At 43.4% G+C, this 17,060-nt stretch overlaps 1 protein-coding gene across 1 annotated transcript in view; it reads left to right on the forward strand.

Annotated features, from left to right (window-relative positions):
• Window positions 1-947: 947 nt before the first annotated feature.
• afap1 (actin filament associated protein 1) overlaps window positions 948-17,060 on the forward strand; it is a 173,301-nt gene continuing 157,188 nt past the window's right edge. The window contains exon 1 of the mRNA XM_055938949.1: window positions 948-1,312. Within this exon, the coding sequence (XP_055794924.1) occupies window positions 1,294-1,312 (19 nt within the window). The 5' untranslated portion in view covers window positions 948-1,293. The remainder of the gene's footprint in view (window positions 1,313-17,060) is intronic.

Below are 17,060 nucleotides of genomic sequence, written 5' to 3' on the forward strand. Positions count from 1 at the left end.
TTTCTTTTGACATGTTCTGTGTTTTTATGGTAACTTATACAGTGCAATCAGTCAAAAACGCGATTTTCCTGTTCTTTATGTATATTTTCATACTATGAGCTTGGAATAATACTGTAAAATTGTGAAAATAACGATCATGTCGTTTTAGTGTCGTTTTATGAAAAGTCCATCTGAAATGTCTGCCTGTTTTGGTGGGATGGAATTTTGGCCTCCCTGGTGATGTCATCAAGCGATTAAATTAGTTAATAGACCAATAAGAAAGAGAGTTCCAAACTTCTCTGCCAATAATGGCTAGTTATCAGTGTTCCCCTACCTACTCAGACCACTCCCAGACAGTCCTAGCTAAATTATTGCTTGAGAAATTACTCTTTGCTAAGAAGCTTTTTTTTAGCAATTATTATGGAAAACAATCACATTAAGGTACTTAATTGTTACCCATAAATGATTTGATATTGAGATAAAAATGGCTGCATTGGAATGTCAGAATGCTGACTGTTTTGATGGTTGTCTGAGCTGTCACTGAAATCTATTTTGTGTTGTCAGACAAACTAATGTGTCACAGTAGTATCAATTGAGAGTAGCTAAGTTTTTACGCGACAGTCTACTCTTCAGTATGGTGTGAGGAAACTAGTTGTTCCAGACAAGGATACAACATCCTTATTGGTTGATACCCGTTTAGTCTGTCTCAAAACTGAATTAGAACAGGACATTAGAAGTAGGACTTGTAAACAAATATTTAATTTGATCTCAAGTTTTCTAATTTGTTGCGCTGGTACACATCTGTCCGGGCCGGAGAGTCTTGCTACTGAATCATTTTGCTACGAAGTGAATACATTATGTTGAAACAGGTGCTGATGAGAGGGAGTGAATCATTCAATGAATCATTGTTGTCATTTGATTCATAATGGTTTCATATGGCCTGCCGAGTAAACCAGACAGTAGGTTGAGAATACGTCCATTCTGTATTACTACAGATAGTTGATATCTGATTGACTGTTGATAGTTGTCCGCGTTCTCAAAGGCACTAACTAGTATAGATATTTAAAAATAAATGACCAAAGACCCCTTCTATCATTCGCTGTGATTGGGCAAGCCCATGTAAGCTACGACTGTGATTGGCTACTATCTGTGTCCATCTCGTCTCCTGTGTTTCTTGACAGCTAGAATCGGCGTCTGTCCCATCACACACGGAAAGGAAGCACGGAGCGCTTGGAGGAGAGGCGCGGACGTGCTTTTCTATTGTCACGGGGAAGAACACAGGAGAAGTACACACCCAGGAGTTATCTAGGCGACATGGACAAAAACGGGAAAGGTACGAATTTTTGGTTTACGTCTGGTATCCTACTTTAAGTCATTGTTATACTACTCTTGCACTCTGTTGTAAGAAATTGTGCATTGTTTTTAGCAGGCTTGAGCAGGCTTGTAACAATGTACGTTACTGGTATTTATCGATACAGTAGCATGCTATCACCTTGACGGGTGTAGCATTTGTATTTGAGGAAAATAAAGGGTGTTGTTTATTGTCAAAATTTATTATCACAACAATATGTCCTTATGTCCAAAAGTTCCATGGAGTGGTTATGTGCCAAATATTGTTTCATGCGAATGTGTTTGCATTTCAATATACGTGTTTGTTCAAAGTATCTATGCAACATACAATCAACAAGGTTGCTACAGAGGGATGGAAAGGCACAACACAAAGGACCACGAGGTGTAGACCGACAGGGGGTCCTGTCTGTCTGTCTTCAGAGGAGCATGCAGCAGCATGATTAATTGATAGGCTAATGGACTCGAGGGCGATTGTTCTCACGACACCTCCCAGCCTCAACAGCAGTCTGGGACACAGTGGGTGTGTTTCTATAGAGTAGGGAACATTTGCTTTCTCCCCTCTTTCCTCTCATCAGAACTGACACAGAAATTAGATGGAAGCGAATTGTGCCGAGAAGCATCATCCATGTGGAATCATCCATTAAGCATCATCCATGTAGATTCATCCATTAAGCCTCATCCATGTAGATTCATCCATTAAGCATCATCCATTAAGCCTCATCCATGTAGATTCATCCATTAAGCCTCATCCATGTAGATTCATCCATGTAGCCTCATCCATGTAGCCTCATCCATGTAGCCTCATCCATGTAGCATCATCCATGTAGCCTCATCCATGTAGCCTCATCCATGTAGATTCATCCATTAAGCCTAATCCATGTATAATCATCCATTAAGCATCATCCATTAAGCCTAATCCATGTAGCCTCATCCATGTAGCCTCATCCATTAAGCATCATCCATTAAGCATCATCCTAGCCTCATCCTTTAAACTTCCATGTATGTGTGTAGTAACCTACTACTGCTGTCTTGGTCAAGAGATCTTGACTTTTAGGAAGTACACTTTCCCCAGGGTCACAGGTGAGGCTAGAGTCAAGGACAGGGAACCAGATGCAGCCTGGTCTGGAAGGAATCAGCTGGTCTGGTAACCTGCAACACCTGCTCCTGCTGCAGATTCAGACTAAAAGGAAGGGGGGGGGACGATCAAGCAGCTTAATGATAGAACAAATCCAATTCATCATATCCAGTTGGGAACAGGGCGAGAAAAACTTTTGTGTTTGGATTAATCGGACTACGTGTTTAGGAAGGGACACATTTGAAGGGATAAGCAATAACTGGAAGTGGCACACACTTACCATTGACTTCAGCCATTCATAAATGTGCATATTAGATTAGTTTGGCCAATATAGCTTGGTTAATATAGCTTGGTTAATATAGCTTGGCTAATATAGGCAAGTCTAGCCCTACTTGGTCATTGGGCCTTTGACCTAGTCTCCATCTCTACCTTAGCTGACCTGTCTTGTTTTTTCACGAGGAACTTGTTGTGGTGGGAAAAGTATCCCTGGAAGCTTCACTTCTTCTGCTTTTGTGTTTTATTTTTACCTCTTAACTGTGTGTTCCTGGGGCTGGGTATTTCCCCAGCTCTTCATGGAAGCCCAGCCAATCTGCCACAGTCAGTACAGACAGGCAGTCCCTGTAACAATGGACAATGGAAGGTAATCCTACTGTACACATCCTGCTAGCCCTTTAGCCGCAGTATTGAGCCAACACTGTTTGATTCGCAAAATGGCACCCTATTCCCTATGGGCTCTGGTCAAACGTAGTGCACTATATAGGGAATAGGAATGTAGTATAAAGTAGTGCACTATATAGGGAATAGGGCTGTAGTCAAAGGTAGTACACTACATAGGGAATACGTCTGTAGTATAAAGTAGTGCACTATATAGGGAATAGGGTGCCATTTGGAAGACACACTGTGTTATAGAACCAATGAGACGGGGGTCGAAGACGTGGACACACACACGTACTGTAGGTCCCCTGTGACAACGTTCTTGTCCCATGTCCAGATTGAAACACAATGAGTAGCAGCTATTAAGTGGCAGCGCCTCAGTGGTTAACTTCCCAAGGTGTGGCAGGTCACTTAGGTTAGAATAGGACCCCTACTGGTGAGGAGTGGTATGGTTTGGAGTTGAACCTGAGGTTAGACTTCTATCACCTGTCAATAGGTTGAACTAAGAATGTGGACAGTTTGAAACAAGGAAGTCACTTGAGGTAGTCTTAATGATACAGGTGGTAGTCTTAATGATACAGGTGGTAGTATTAATGGTGTGGCAATGATACAGGTGGTAGTCTTAATGGTATGGTAATGGTACAGGCGGTAGTATTAATGGTGCGGTAATGATACAGGTGGGTGGTAGTATTAATGGTATGGTAATGGTACAGGTCGTAGTATTAATGGTGTGGTAATGGTACAGGTCGTAGTATTAATGGTATGGTAATGGTACAGGTCGTAGTATTAATGGTGTGGTAATGGTACAGGTCGTAGTATTAATGGTATGGTAATGAAACAGGTCGTAGTATTAATGGTGTGGTAATGATACAGGGGGTAGTCTTAATGGTATGGTAATGATACAGGTGGGTGGTAGTCTTAATGGTGTGGTAATGATACAGGTAGGTGGTAGTCATAATGGTGTGGTAATGATACAGGTAGGTGGTAGTATTAATGGTGTGGTAATGATACAGGTAGGTGGTAGTCTTAATGGTGTGGTAATGATACAGGTAGGTGGTAGTATTAATGGTGTGGTAATGATACAGGTAGGTGGTAGTCTTAATGGTGTGGTAATGATACAGGTGGTAGTATTAATGGTGTGATAATGATACAGGTGGTAGTATTAATGGTATGGTAATGATACAGGTCGTAGTATTAATGGTGTGGTAATGATACAGGTAGGTTGTAGTCTTAATGGTGTGATAATGATACAGGTGGTAGTCTTAATGGTGTGGTAATGATACAGGTGGTAGTCTTAATGGTGTGATAATGATACAGGTGGTAGTATTAATGGTATGGTAATGATACAGGTCGTAGTATTAATGGTGTGGTAATGATACAGGTGGTAGTATTAATGGTATGGTAATGATACAGGTGGGTGGTAGTCTTAATGGTGTGGTAATGATACAGGTAGGTGGTAGTCTTAATGGTATGGTAATGATACAGGTGGTAGTCTTAATGGTGTGGTAATGATACAGGTGGTAGTCTTAATGGTGTGATAATGATACAGGTAGGTGGTAGTCTTAATGGTATGGTAATGATACAGGTGGTAGTCTTAATGGTGTGGTAATGATACAGGGCGTAGTATTAATGGTGTGGTAATGATACAGGTGGTAGTATTAATGGTGTGGTAATGGTACAGGTGGTAGTCTTAATGGTGTGATAATGATACAGGTGGTAGTCTTAATGGTGTGATAATGATACAGGTGGTAGTCTTAATGGTGTGATAATGATACAGGTGGTAGTCTTAATGGTATGGTAATGATACAGGTCGTAGTATTAATGGTGTGGTAATGATACAGGTAGGTGGTAGTATTAATGGTGTGATAATGATACAGGTGGTAGTCTTAATGGTGTGGTAATGATACAGGTAGGTGGTAGTCTTAATGGTGTGGTAATGATACAGGTGGTAGTCTTAATGGTGTGGTAATGATACAGGTGGTAGTCTTAATGGTGTGATAATGATACAGGTGGTAGTATTAATGGTGTGATAATGATACAGGTAGGTGGTAGTCATAATGGTGTGGTAGTGATACAGGTAGGTGGTAGTTTAATGGTGTGGTAATGATACAGGTAGGTGGTAGTATTAATTTTGTGGTAATGATACAGGTAGGTGGTAGTCATAATGGTGTGGTAGTGATACAGGTAGGTGGTAGTATTAATGGTGTGATAATGATACAGGTAGGTGGTAGTATTAATTGTGTGGTAATGATACAGGTCGTAGTATTAATGGTATGGTAATGATACAGGTGGTAGTCTTAATGGTGTGGTAATGATACAGGTAGGTCGTAGTATTAATGGTGTGGTAATGATACAGGTAGGTGGTAGTCATAATGGTGTGGTAATGATACAGGTAGGTGGTAGTTTAATGGTGTGGTAATGATACAGGTGGTAGTCTTAATGGTGTGGTAATGATACAGGTGGTACTCTTAATGGTGTGGTAATGATACAGGTGGTAGTATTAATGGTATGGTAATGATACACGTAGGTGGTAGTCTTAATGGTGTGGTAATGATACAGGCCGTAGTATTAGTGGTGTGATAATGATACAGGTAGGCGGTAGTCCTAATAGATCTTATATTTCTAGAGAGACTTTTTCATTTGTCATGGTGACAGCAGATGATGTTCAACTTTATGTAACACAACAGGCCAGACTGTTATTTTAAAAGGCTGTATTGCTCCATGCTCAGTAGCCTACCCTGTAAGCCAATTGTATGTAAGCCTGATACAGTTGGCTACGTGACCGATTGTTGTAATGTAATCCTAATTGATTGAGATTTCTGGCAGCTGGTTCCATTATAACCCGACCTTGCCGGTGCTGTGGGCGCTGCTAATGGCTCACATCAACACCATTATCCCAGAAACCCTAGACCCACTCCAATTTGCATACCGCCCAAACAGATCCACAGATGATGCCATCTCTATTGCACTCAACATTGAGAATGCTATTCATTGACTACAGCTCAGCGTTCAACAGCATAGTGTCCTCAAAGCTCATCACTAAGCTAAGGATCCTGGGACTAAACACCTCCCTCTGCAACTGGATCCTGGACTTCCTGACGGGCCGCCCCCAGGTGGTAAGGGTAGGTAGCAACACATCTGCCACGCTGATCCTCAACACTGGAGTCGCCCAGGGATGCGTGCTCAGTCCCCTCCTGTACTCCCTGTTCCCTCATGACTGCACGGCCAGGCACGACTCCAACACCATCATTAGGTTTGCAGACGACACAACAATGGTAGGCCTGATCACCGACAATGATGAGACAGCCTATAGGGAGGAGGTCAGAGACCTGGCCGTGTGGTGCCAGAATAACAACCTATCCCTCAACGTAACCAAGACTAAGGAGATGATTTTGGACTACAGGAAAAGGAGGACAGAGCACGCCCCCATTCTCATTGGCTGGGTTGTAGTGGAGCAGGTTGAGAGCTTCAAGTTCTTTGGTGTCCACATCACCAACAAATTAGAATGGTTCAAACACACCAAGCCAGTCGTGAAGAGGGAACGACAAAACCTATTCCCCCTCAGGAAACTAAAAAGATTTGACATGGGTCCTCAGATCCTCAAAAGGTTCTACAGCTGCAACACTGAGAGCATCCTGACTGGTTGCATCACTGCCTGGTACGGCAATTGCTCGGCCTCCGACCACAAGGCACTACAGAGGGTAATGCGTACGGCCCAGTACATCACTGGGGCCAAGCTTCCTGACAACCAGGACCTCTATACCAGGCGGTGTCAGAGGAAGGCCCTAAAAATTGTCAAAGACCCCAGCCACCCTAGTCATAGACTGTTCTCTCTACTACCGCATGGCAAGCGGTACCGGAGTGCCAAGTCTAAGACAAAAAGGCTTCTCAACAGATTTTACCCCCAAGTCATAAGACTCCTGAACAGGTAATCAAATAGCTATCCAGACTATTTGCATTGTGTGCCCCCTCCCCCAACCCCTCTTTTACGATGCTGCTATTCTCTGTTTATCATATATGCATAGTCACTTTAACCATATCTACATACTACCTCAATCAATGACTAACCGGTGTCTGTATGTAGCCTCGCTACTGTTATAGCCTCGCTAGTGTATATAGCCTCGCTACTGTTATAGCCTCGATACTGTATATAGCCTCGCTACTGTATATAGCCTCGCTACTGTTATAGCCTCGCTACTGTATATAGCTTCGCTACTGTATATAGCCTCGCTACTGTTATAACCTCACTACTGTATATAGCCTCGCTACTGTTATAGCCTCGCTACTGTATATAGCTTCGCTACTGTATATAGCCTCGCTACTGTTATAACCTCACTACTGTATTTAGCCTCGCTACTGTATATAGCCTCGCTACTGTATATAGCCTCGCTACTGTATATAGCCTCACTACTGTTATAGCCTCGCTACTGTTATAGCCTCACTACTGTTATAGCCTCACTACTGTATATAGCCTCACTACTGTTATAGCCTCACTACTGTATATAGCCTCGCTACTGTTATAACCTCACTACTGTATATAGCCTCGCTACTGTATATAGCCTCGCTACTGTATATAGCCTCACTACTGTATATAGCCTCGCTACTGTATATAGCCTCACTACTGTATATAGCCTCGCTACTGTTATAGCCTCACTACTGTTATAGCCTCGCTACTGTATATAGCCTCGCTACTGTATATAGCCTCGCTACTGTATATAGCCTCGCTACTGTTATAGCCTCGCTACTGTATATAGCCTCACTACTGTATATAGCCTCGCTACTGTATATAGCCTCGCTACTGTTATAGCCTCGCTACTGTATATAGCCTCGCTACTGTATATAGCCTCGCTACTGTTATAGCCTCACTACTGTATATAGCCTCACTACTGTTATAGCCTCGCTACTGTATATAGCCTCGCTACTGTATATAGCCTCGCTACTGTATATAGCCTCACTACTGTATATAGCCTCGCTACTGTTATAGCCTCGCTACTGTTATAGCCTCGCTACTGTTATAGCCTCGCTACTGTTATAGCCTCGCTACTGTATATAGCCTCGCTACTGTTATAGCCTCGCTACTGTTATAGCCTCGCTACTGTTATAGCCTCGCTACTGTTATAGCCTCGCTACTGTATATAGCCTCGCTACTGTATATAGCCTCGCTACTGTATATAGCCTCGCTACTGTATATCGCCTCGCTAATGTTATAGCCTCGCTACTGTATATTGCCTCGCTACTGTATATAGCCTCGCTACTGTATATAGCCTCGCTACTGTTATAGCCTCGCTACTGTATATAGCCTCGCTACTGTATATAGCCTCGCTACTGTTATAGCCTCACTACTGTTATAGCCTCACTACTGTATATAGCCTCGCTACTGTTATAGCCTCACTAATGTTATAGCCTCGCTACTGTTATAGCCTCGCTACTGTATATAGCCTCGCTACTGTTATAGCCTCGCTACTGTATATAGCCTCGCTACTGTATATAGCCTCGCTACTGTTATAGCCTCGCTACTGTATATAGCCTCGCTACTGTATATAGCCTCACTACTGTATGTAGCCTCTCTACTGTTATAGCCTCGCTACTGTATATAGCCTCTCTACTGTTATAGCCTCGCTACTGTTATAGCCTCGCTACTGTTATAGCCTCACTACTGTTATAGCCTCACTACTGTATATAGCCTCACTACTGTATATAGCCTCGCTACTGTATATAGCCTCGCTATTGTATACAGCCTCGCTACTGTATATAGCCTCGCTACTGTTATAGCCTCGCTACTGTTATAGCCTCGCTACTGTTATAGCCTCGCTACTGTTATAGCCTCGCTACTGTTATAGCCTCGTTATTGTATATAGCCTCGCTACTGTATATCGCCTCGCTACTGTATATAGCCTCGCTACTGTATATAGCCTCACTACTGTTAAAGCCTCACTACTGTACATAGCCTCGCTACTGTATACAGCCTCGCTACTGTATACAGCCTCGCTACTGTATACAGCCTCGCTACTGTTATAGCCTCTCTATTGTATACAGCCTCGCTACTGTTATAGCCTCACTACTGTTATAACCTCGCTACTGTATATAGCCTCACTACTGTTATAGCCTCACTACTGTTATAGCCTCACTACTGTTATAACCTCGCTACTGTATATAGCCTCGCTACTGTTATAGCCTCGCTACTGTTATAGCCTCGCTACTGTATATAGCCTCGCTACTGTATATAGCCTCGCTACTGTATATAGCCTCGCTACTGTATATAGCCTCGCTACTGTTATAGCCTCGCTACTGTATATAGCCTCACTACTGTTATAGCCTCGCTACTGTATATAGCTTCACTACTGTTATAGCCTCGCTACTGTTATAGCCTCACTACTGTTATAGCCTCGCTATTGTATATAGCCTCGCTACTGTATATAGCCTCGCTACTGTTATAGCCTCGCTACTGTTATAGCCTCGCTACTGTATATAGCCTCGCTACTGTATATAGCCTCGCTACTGTTATAGCCTCGCTACTGTATATAGCTTCGCTACTGTATATAGCCTCGCTACTGTTATAACCTCACTACTGTATATAGCCTCGCTACTGTTATAGCCTCGCTACTGTATATAGCTTCGCTACTGTATATAGCCTCGCTACTGTTATAACCTCACTACTGTATTTAGCCTCGCTACTGTATATAGCCTCGCTACTGTATATAGCCTCGCTACTGTATATAGCCTCACTACTGTTATAGCCTCGCTACTGTTATAGCCTCACTACTGTTATAGCCTCACTACTGTATATAGCCTCACTACTGTTATAGCCTCACTACTGTATATAGCCTCGCTACTGTTATAACCTCACTACTGTATATAGCCTCGCTACTGTATATAGCCTCGCTACTGTATATAGCCTCACTACTGTATATAGCCTCGCTACTGTATATAGCCTCACTACTGTATATAGCCTCGCTACTGTTATAGCCTCACTACTGTTATAGCCTCGCTACTGTATATAGCCTCGCTACTGTATATAGCCTCGCTACTGTATATAGCCTCGCTACTGTATATAGCCTCGCTACTGTTATAGCCTCGCTACTGTATATAGCCTCACTACTGTATATAGCCTCGCTACTGTATATAGCCTCGCTACTGTTATAGCCTCGCTACTGTATATAGCCTCGCTACTGTATATAGCCTCGCTACTGTTATAGCCTCACTACTGTATATAGCCTCACTACTGTTATAGCCTCGCTACTGTATATAGCCTCGCTACTGTATATAGCCTCGCTACTGTATATAGCCTCACTACTGTATATAGCCTCGCTACTGTTATAGCCTCGCTACTGTTATAGCCTCGCTACTGTTATAGCCTCGCTACTGTTATAGCCTCGCTACTGTATATAGCCTCGCTACTGTTATAGCCTCGCTACTGTTATAGCCTCGCTACTGTTATAGCCTCGCTACTGTTATAGCCTCGCTACTGTATATAGCCTCGCTACTGTATATAGCCTCGCTACTGTATATAGCCTCGCTACTGTATATCGCCTCGCTAATGTTATAGCCTCGCTACTGTATATTGCCTCGCTACTGTATATAGCCTCGCTACTGTATATAGCCTCGCTACTGTTATAGCCTCGCTACTGTATATAGCCTCGCTACTGTATATAGCCTCGCTACTGTTATAGCCTCACTACTGTTATAGCCTCACTACTGTATATAGCCTCGCTACTGTTATAGCCTCGCTAATGTTATAGCCTCGCTACTGTTATAGCCTCGCTACTGTATATAGCCTCGCTACTGTTATAGCCTCGCTACTGTATATAGCCTCGCTACTGTATATAGCCTCGCTACTGTATATAGCCTCGCTACTGTATATAGCCTCACTACTGTATGTAGCCTCTCTACTGTTATAGCCTCGCTACTGTATATAGCCTCTCTACTGTTATAGCCTCGCTACTGTTATAGCCTCGCTACTGTTATAGCCTCACTACTGTTATAGCCTCACTACTGTATATAGCCTCACTACTGTATATAGCCTCTCTACTGTTATAGCCTCGCTACTGTATATAGCCTCGCTATTGTATACAGCCTCGCTACTGTATATAGCCTCGCTACTGTTATAGCCTCGCTACTGTTATAGCCTCGCTACTGTTATAGCCTCGCTACTGTTATAGCCTCGCTACTGTTATAGCCTCGTTATTGTATATAGCCTCGCTACTGTATATCGCCTCGCTACTGTATATAGCCTCGCTACTGTATATAGCCTCACTACTGTTAAAGCCTCACTACTGTACATAGCCTCGCTACTGTATACAGCCTCGCTACTGTATACAGCCTCGCTACTGTATACAGCCTCGCTACTGTTATAGCCTCTCTATTGTATACAGCCTCGCTACTGTTATAGCCTCACTACTGTTATAACCTCGCTACTGTATATAGCCTCACTACTGTTATAGCCTCACTACTGTTATAGCCTCACTACTGTTATAACCTCGCTACTGTATATAGCCTCGCTACTGTTATAGCCTCGCTACTGTTATAGCCTCGCTACTGTATATAGCCTCGCTACTGTTATAGCCTCACTACTGTATATAGCCTCGCTACTGTATATAGCCTCGCTACTGTTATAGCCTCGCTACTGTATATAGCCTCACTACTGTTATAGCCTCGCTACTGTATATAGCTTCACTACTGTTATAGCCTCGCTACTGTTATAGCCTCACTACTGTTATAGCCTCGCTATTGTATACAGCCTCGCTACTGTTATAGCCTCGCTACTGTTATAGCCTCGCTACTGTATATAGCCTCGCTACTGTATATAGCCTCGCTACTGTATATAGCCTCACTACTGTTATAGCCTCACTACTGTTATAGCCTCGCTATTGTATACAGCCTCGCTACTGTATATAGCCTCGCTATTGTATACAGCCTCGCTACTGTTATAGCCTCGCTAATGTTATAGCCTCGCTAATGTTATAGCCTCACTACTGTTATAGCCTCACTACTGTTATAGCCTCACTACTGTTATAGCCTCGCTACTGTATATAGCCTCGCTACTGTTATAGCCTCACTACTGTATATAGCCTCGCTACTGTTATAGCCTCGCTACTGTATATAGCCTCCCTACTGTATATAGCCTCGCTACTGTATATAGCCTCGCTATTGTATACAGCCTCGCTACTGTTATAGCCTCGCTAATGTTATAGCCTCTCTATTGTATACAGCCTCGCTACTGTTATAGCCTCGCTACTGTATATTGCCTCGCTACTGTATATAGCCTCGCTAATGTTATAGCCTCGCTACTGTATATAGCCTCCCTACTGTATATAGCCTCGCTACTGTATATAGCCTCGCTATTGTATACAGCCTCGCTACTGTTATAGCCTCGCTAATGTTATAGCCTCTCTATTGTATACAGCCTCGCTACTGTTATAGCCTCGCTACTGTATATAGCCTCGCTACTGTATATAGCCTCGCTAATGTTATAGCCTCGCTACTGTATATAGCCTCGCTACTGTTATAGCCTCTCTATTGTATATAGCCTCACTACTGTTATAGCCTCACTACTGTTATAGCCTCGCTACTGTATATAGCCTCACTACTGTTATAGCCTCGCTACTGTATATAGCCTCGCTACTGTTATAGCCTCGCTACTGTATATAGCCTCGCTACTGTTATAGCCTCGCTACTGTTATAGCCTCGCTACTGTTATAGCCTCACTACTGTATATAGCCTCGCTACTGTTATAGCCTCGCTACTGTATATAGCCTCGCTACTGTTATAGCCTCGCTACTGTTATAGCCTCGCTACTGTTATAGCCTCACTACTGTATATAGCCTCGCTACTGTTATAGCCTCGCTACTGTTATAGTCTCACTACTGTATATAGCCTCACTACTGTTATAGCCTCACTACTGTTATATTCTCACTACTGTTATAGCCTCACTACTGTTATAGCCTCGCTATTGTATATAGCCTCACTACTGTTATAGCCTCGCTACTGTTATAGCCTCGCTACTGTTATAGCCTCGCTACTGTTATAGCCTCGCTACTGTATATAGCCTCACTACTGTTATAGCCTCGCTACTGTTATAGCCTCGCTACTGTATATAGCCTCGCTACTGTTATTTTTATTTCTTTACTTACCTACTGTTCACCTAATACCTTAAAAAAAAAAAGTCTTGCGCTGTTGGTTAGAGCCTGTAAGTAAGCATTTCACTGTAAGGTCTACACCTGTTGTATTCAGCGCACGTGCCAAATAAACTTTGATTTGATCACTATTGGACATCTTGGCCCCTGGGACTGGCTGTGTAGTCGCGAGTCAGAGTGGGGCGCATAGCGCAGACACTACTGCGAGGGCTGAGATATGATACTGTTCCCCTGGCATTAATCTATGTGTTGAGTAATACCCTACCATCACCATCACCATTGATTTTAGTGATGACACAACACACAGGGTAATACTACACCCATATTGATTAAATGTTGATTAAATGTTCGCAGTGCTCTCTGTTTCTTGTCATGCAGGGAAAGGTGGGGTTCGTTCTCTGTTTCTTGTCATGCAGGGAAAGGTGGGGTTCGTTCTCTGTTTCTTGTCATGCAGGGAAAGGTGGGGTTCGTTCTCTGTTTCTTGTCATGCAGGGAAAGGTGGGGTTCGTTCTCTGTTTCTTGTCATGCAGGGAAAGGTGGGGTTCGTTCTCTGTTTCTTGTCATGCAGGGAAAGGTGGGGTTCGTTCTCTGTTTCTTGTCATGCAGGGAAAGGTGGGGTTAGTTCGGAGGGGAACTGAGCCAATGCATCTTTTTCTGTCTTTCTCCATCAATGCTTCTCTGTTTGATTTTACAGAATGAGAGAACAATCTGTTTTCTCTTCATTTCCTTCCAACCCAACTCTCTCTCTTTGTCTCTCTCTCTCTCTCTCCTCATCTCTCTCTCTCCTCATCTCTCTCTCTCTCTCTCTCTCTCTCTCTGTGGTGGTTATGAGTGTACCATGCTGTGTCTGAGGACAGCGTTCCCAGACTCCCTCTGTCTGTGCTGTGTCTCTGTTGGATACAGTGAGGCTGGTAGACTGTGCCGCAGGGTGGTTTGCTGTAGTCTCTCTCTCTGTCTCTCTCTCTCTAATTCCTCAGATAGTCTGTTGAGCTCTAGTGTAGAGCTCTGTAGTCTTTAGTTGAGGCCTTCAGGAAAACAACCCTCCCCCAATGTAAGAAGACAGATTAATGAAGGGAACATATTGTGTGTGTGTGTGCGCAGACTACATAGAGGTGTATGCTTGTGATTGAGTTACCCCAAGGCACTTAGATTTGTGTGTATTGTTGTGAAATTGTTAGGTATTTCTTGTTAGATATTACTGCACTGTTAGAGCTAGAAACCCAAGCATTTACACCCGCAATAACATTTGCAAAACACGTGCATGTGACCAATAATATTTGATTTGATTATATTTGTGTTCTCCTGTGTAGCACAGCCCTGACCTAAAGCAATGTATCACTTTATCACATTGTCTTTTGTTATAGAAGGAATAAGCAACCCTTCTCCCTGATAACGCCTCTAAGTACACTGAGTGTACAAACAAGGGCTCCCAAGTGGCGCAGCAGTCTTAAGGCACTGCATCTCAGTGCAAGAGGCGAAACTACAGTCCCTGGTTCGAATCCAGGCTGTATCACATCCGGCTGTGATTGGGGGTCACATTTGGCCCCCCATCGTCTGGGTTTGGCCGGGGTAGGCTGTCATTGTAAGTAAGAATTTGTTCTTAACTGACTTGCCTAGTTAAATAAAATAAAAAAATAGGAACACCTTCCTAATATTGAGTTGCACCTCTTTTTGCCCTAAATGCGTCAGGGCATGGACTCTACAAGGTGTCGAAAGCGTTCCACAGGGATAATGGCCCATGTTGACTCCAATGCTTCCCACCGTGTCAAGTTGGCTGGATGTCCTTTGGGTGGTGGCCTATGAGTACCATGGCGTTATGAGTACCATGGCGTTATGAGTACCATGGCGTTATGAGTACCATGGCGTTATGAGTACCATGGCGTTATGAGTACCATGACGTTATGAGTACCATGGCGTTATGAGTACCATGAGTACCATGGCGTTATGAGTACCATGGCGTTATGAGTACCATGGCGTTATGAGTACCATGGCGTTATGATTACTATGAGTACCATGGCGTTATGAGTACCATGAGTACCATGGCGTTATGAGTACTATGAGTACCATGGCGTTATGAGTACCATGGCGTTATGAGTACCATGGCGTTATGAGTACCATGAGTACCATGGCGTTATGAGTACCATGAGTACCATGGCGTTATGAGTACCATGAATACCATGGCGTTATGAGTACCATGGCGTTATGAATACCATGGCGTTATGAGTACCATCAGTACCATGGCATTATGAGTACAATGAATACCATGGCGTTATGAGTACCATGGCGTTATGAGTACCATGGCGTTATGAGTACCATCAGTACCATGGCGTTATGAGTACCATGGCGTTATGAGTACCATGGCGTTATGAGTACCATGGCGTTATGAGTACCATGAGTACCATGGCGTTATGAGTACCATCAGTACCATGGCGTTATGAGTACCATGAATACCATGGCGTTATGAGTACCATGAGTACCATGGCGTTATGAGTACCATGGCGTTATGAGTACAATGAATACCATGGCGTTATGAGTACCATGGCGTTATGAGTACAATGAATACCATGGCGTTATGAGTACCATGGCGTTATGAGTACAATGAATACCATGGCGTTATGAGTACAATGAGTACCATGGCGTTATGAGTACAATGAGTACCATGGCGTTATGAGTACCATGGCGTTATGAGTACAATGAATACCATGGCGTTATGAGTACCATCAGTACCATGGCATTATGAGTACCATGAGTACCATGGCATTATGAGTACCATGAGTACCATGGCGTTATGAGTACCATGAATACCATGGCGTTATGAGTACCATCAGTGCCATGGCGTTATGAGTACCATGGCGTTATGAGTACCATGGCGTTATGAGTACCATCAGTACCATGGCGTTATGAGTACCATGGCGTTATGAGTACCATGGCGTTATGAGTACCATGGCGTTGCATGATTGCTTGGCTTCAAGTCGGGATACAAGTGACGACGTTCACTTCGTGTTCTGACAAGGCTGGCATCTGGAGCTGAAATGATTTGGTAGTTCAACTTGGGATGACACGGGTTCATCAAACTAGCATTGGGGTCGTTTTGACGACTACATGTTTCCGTAAGAGACAACCATGTCTCTTCATTCCATTCCATTTGATAGCCCTCTTCGGCAACAGCTTTCACTGTTTTTCTAGGATATCTGAGAGATCTGATATTTGTGTTGAACTGAACTGTTTTTGGTTAGACTTTTACGTAGGCACATACTGTACGTGTGGCAAAACAACATGTTTTGAACATCTCCGATATCATTTCCCTGTTAGCGCGAGATTACTGGAAGCCTGTCTCCTGTCCTGGCTGGCAGCTGAGTTCTGAATGTCCTCTGAATGGTGTTATCACAATATTAGCCCTGTCTGTCTTCCTACTCACACACACACACACACACACACACACACACACACACACACACACACACACACACACACACACACACACACACACACACACACACACACACACACACACACACACACAGGTACTATCCTTCCCTTTTTCTCCGTTCCCCTCAGGGCAACAAAAACATGACAGAAGTAGAAACCTCAAAGCCGCAGAGGGAGGAACGAAAAACACTTCTCTCCAACACAGCACAAAACAGCCCTTTGTAATTCAGTCATGGGTCGAAATGTTTTTTTGGCGCCTTAAGTTTGGAAGTTGTTCTCAATTGCTCTGACTCTGTCCGTAGACGGTTTTAACAGGAGACAAAGCTGCTAATCAGATTACAAGATCAATCCAATTTGTAGTTGAACAAGGGGACTTTTCAGAGATGAGTGTGTCTCTGAGACATACTGAGGCATCTAGGTTTGTTTGAAGGAGTTGTTCC

Source organism: Salvelinus fontinalis, chromosome 11 (genome assembly GCF_029448725.1).
Source record: "Salvelinus fontinalis isolate EN_2023a chromosome 11, ASM2944872v1, whole genome shotgun sequence".
NCBI lineage: Eukaryota > Metazoa > Chordata > Actinopteri > Salmoniformes > Salmonidae > Salvelinus > Salvelinus fontinalis.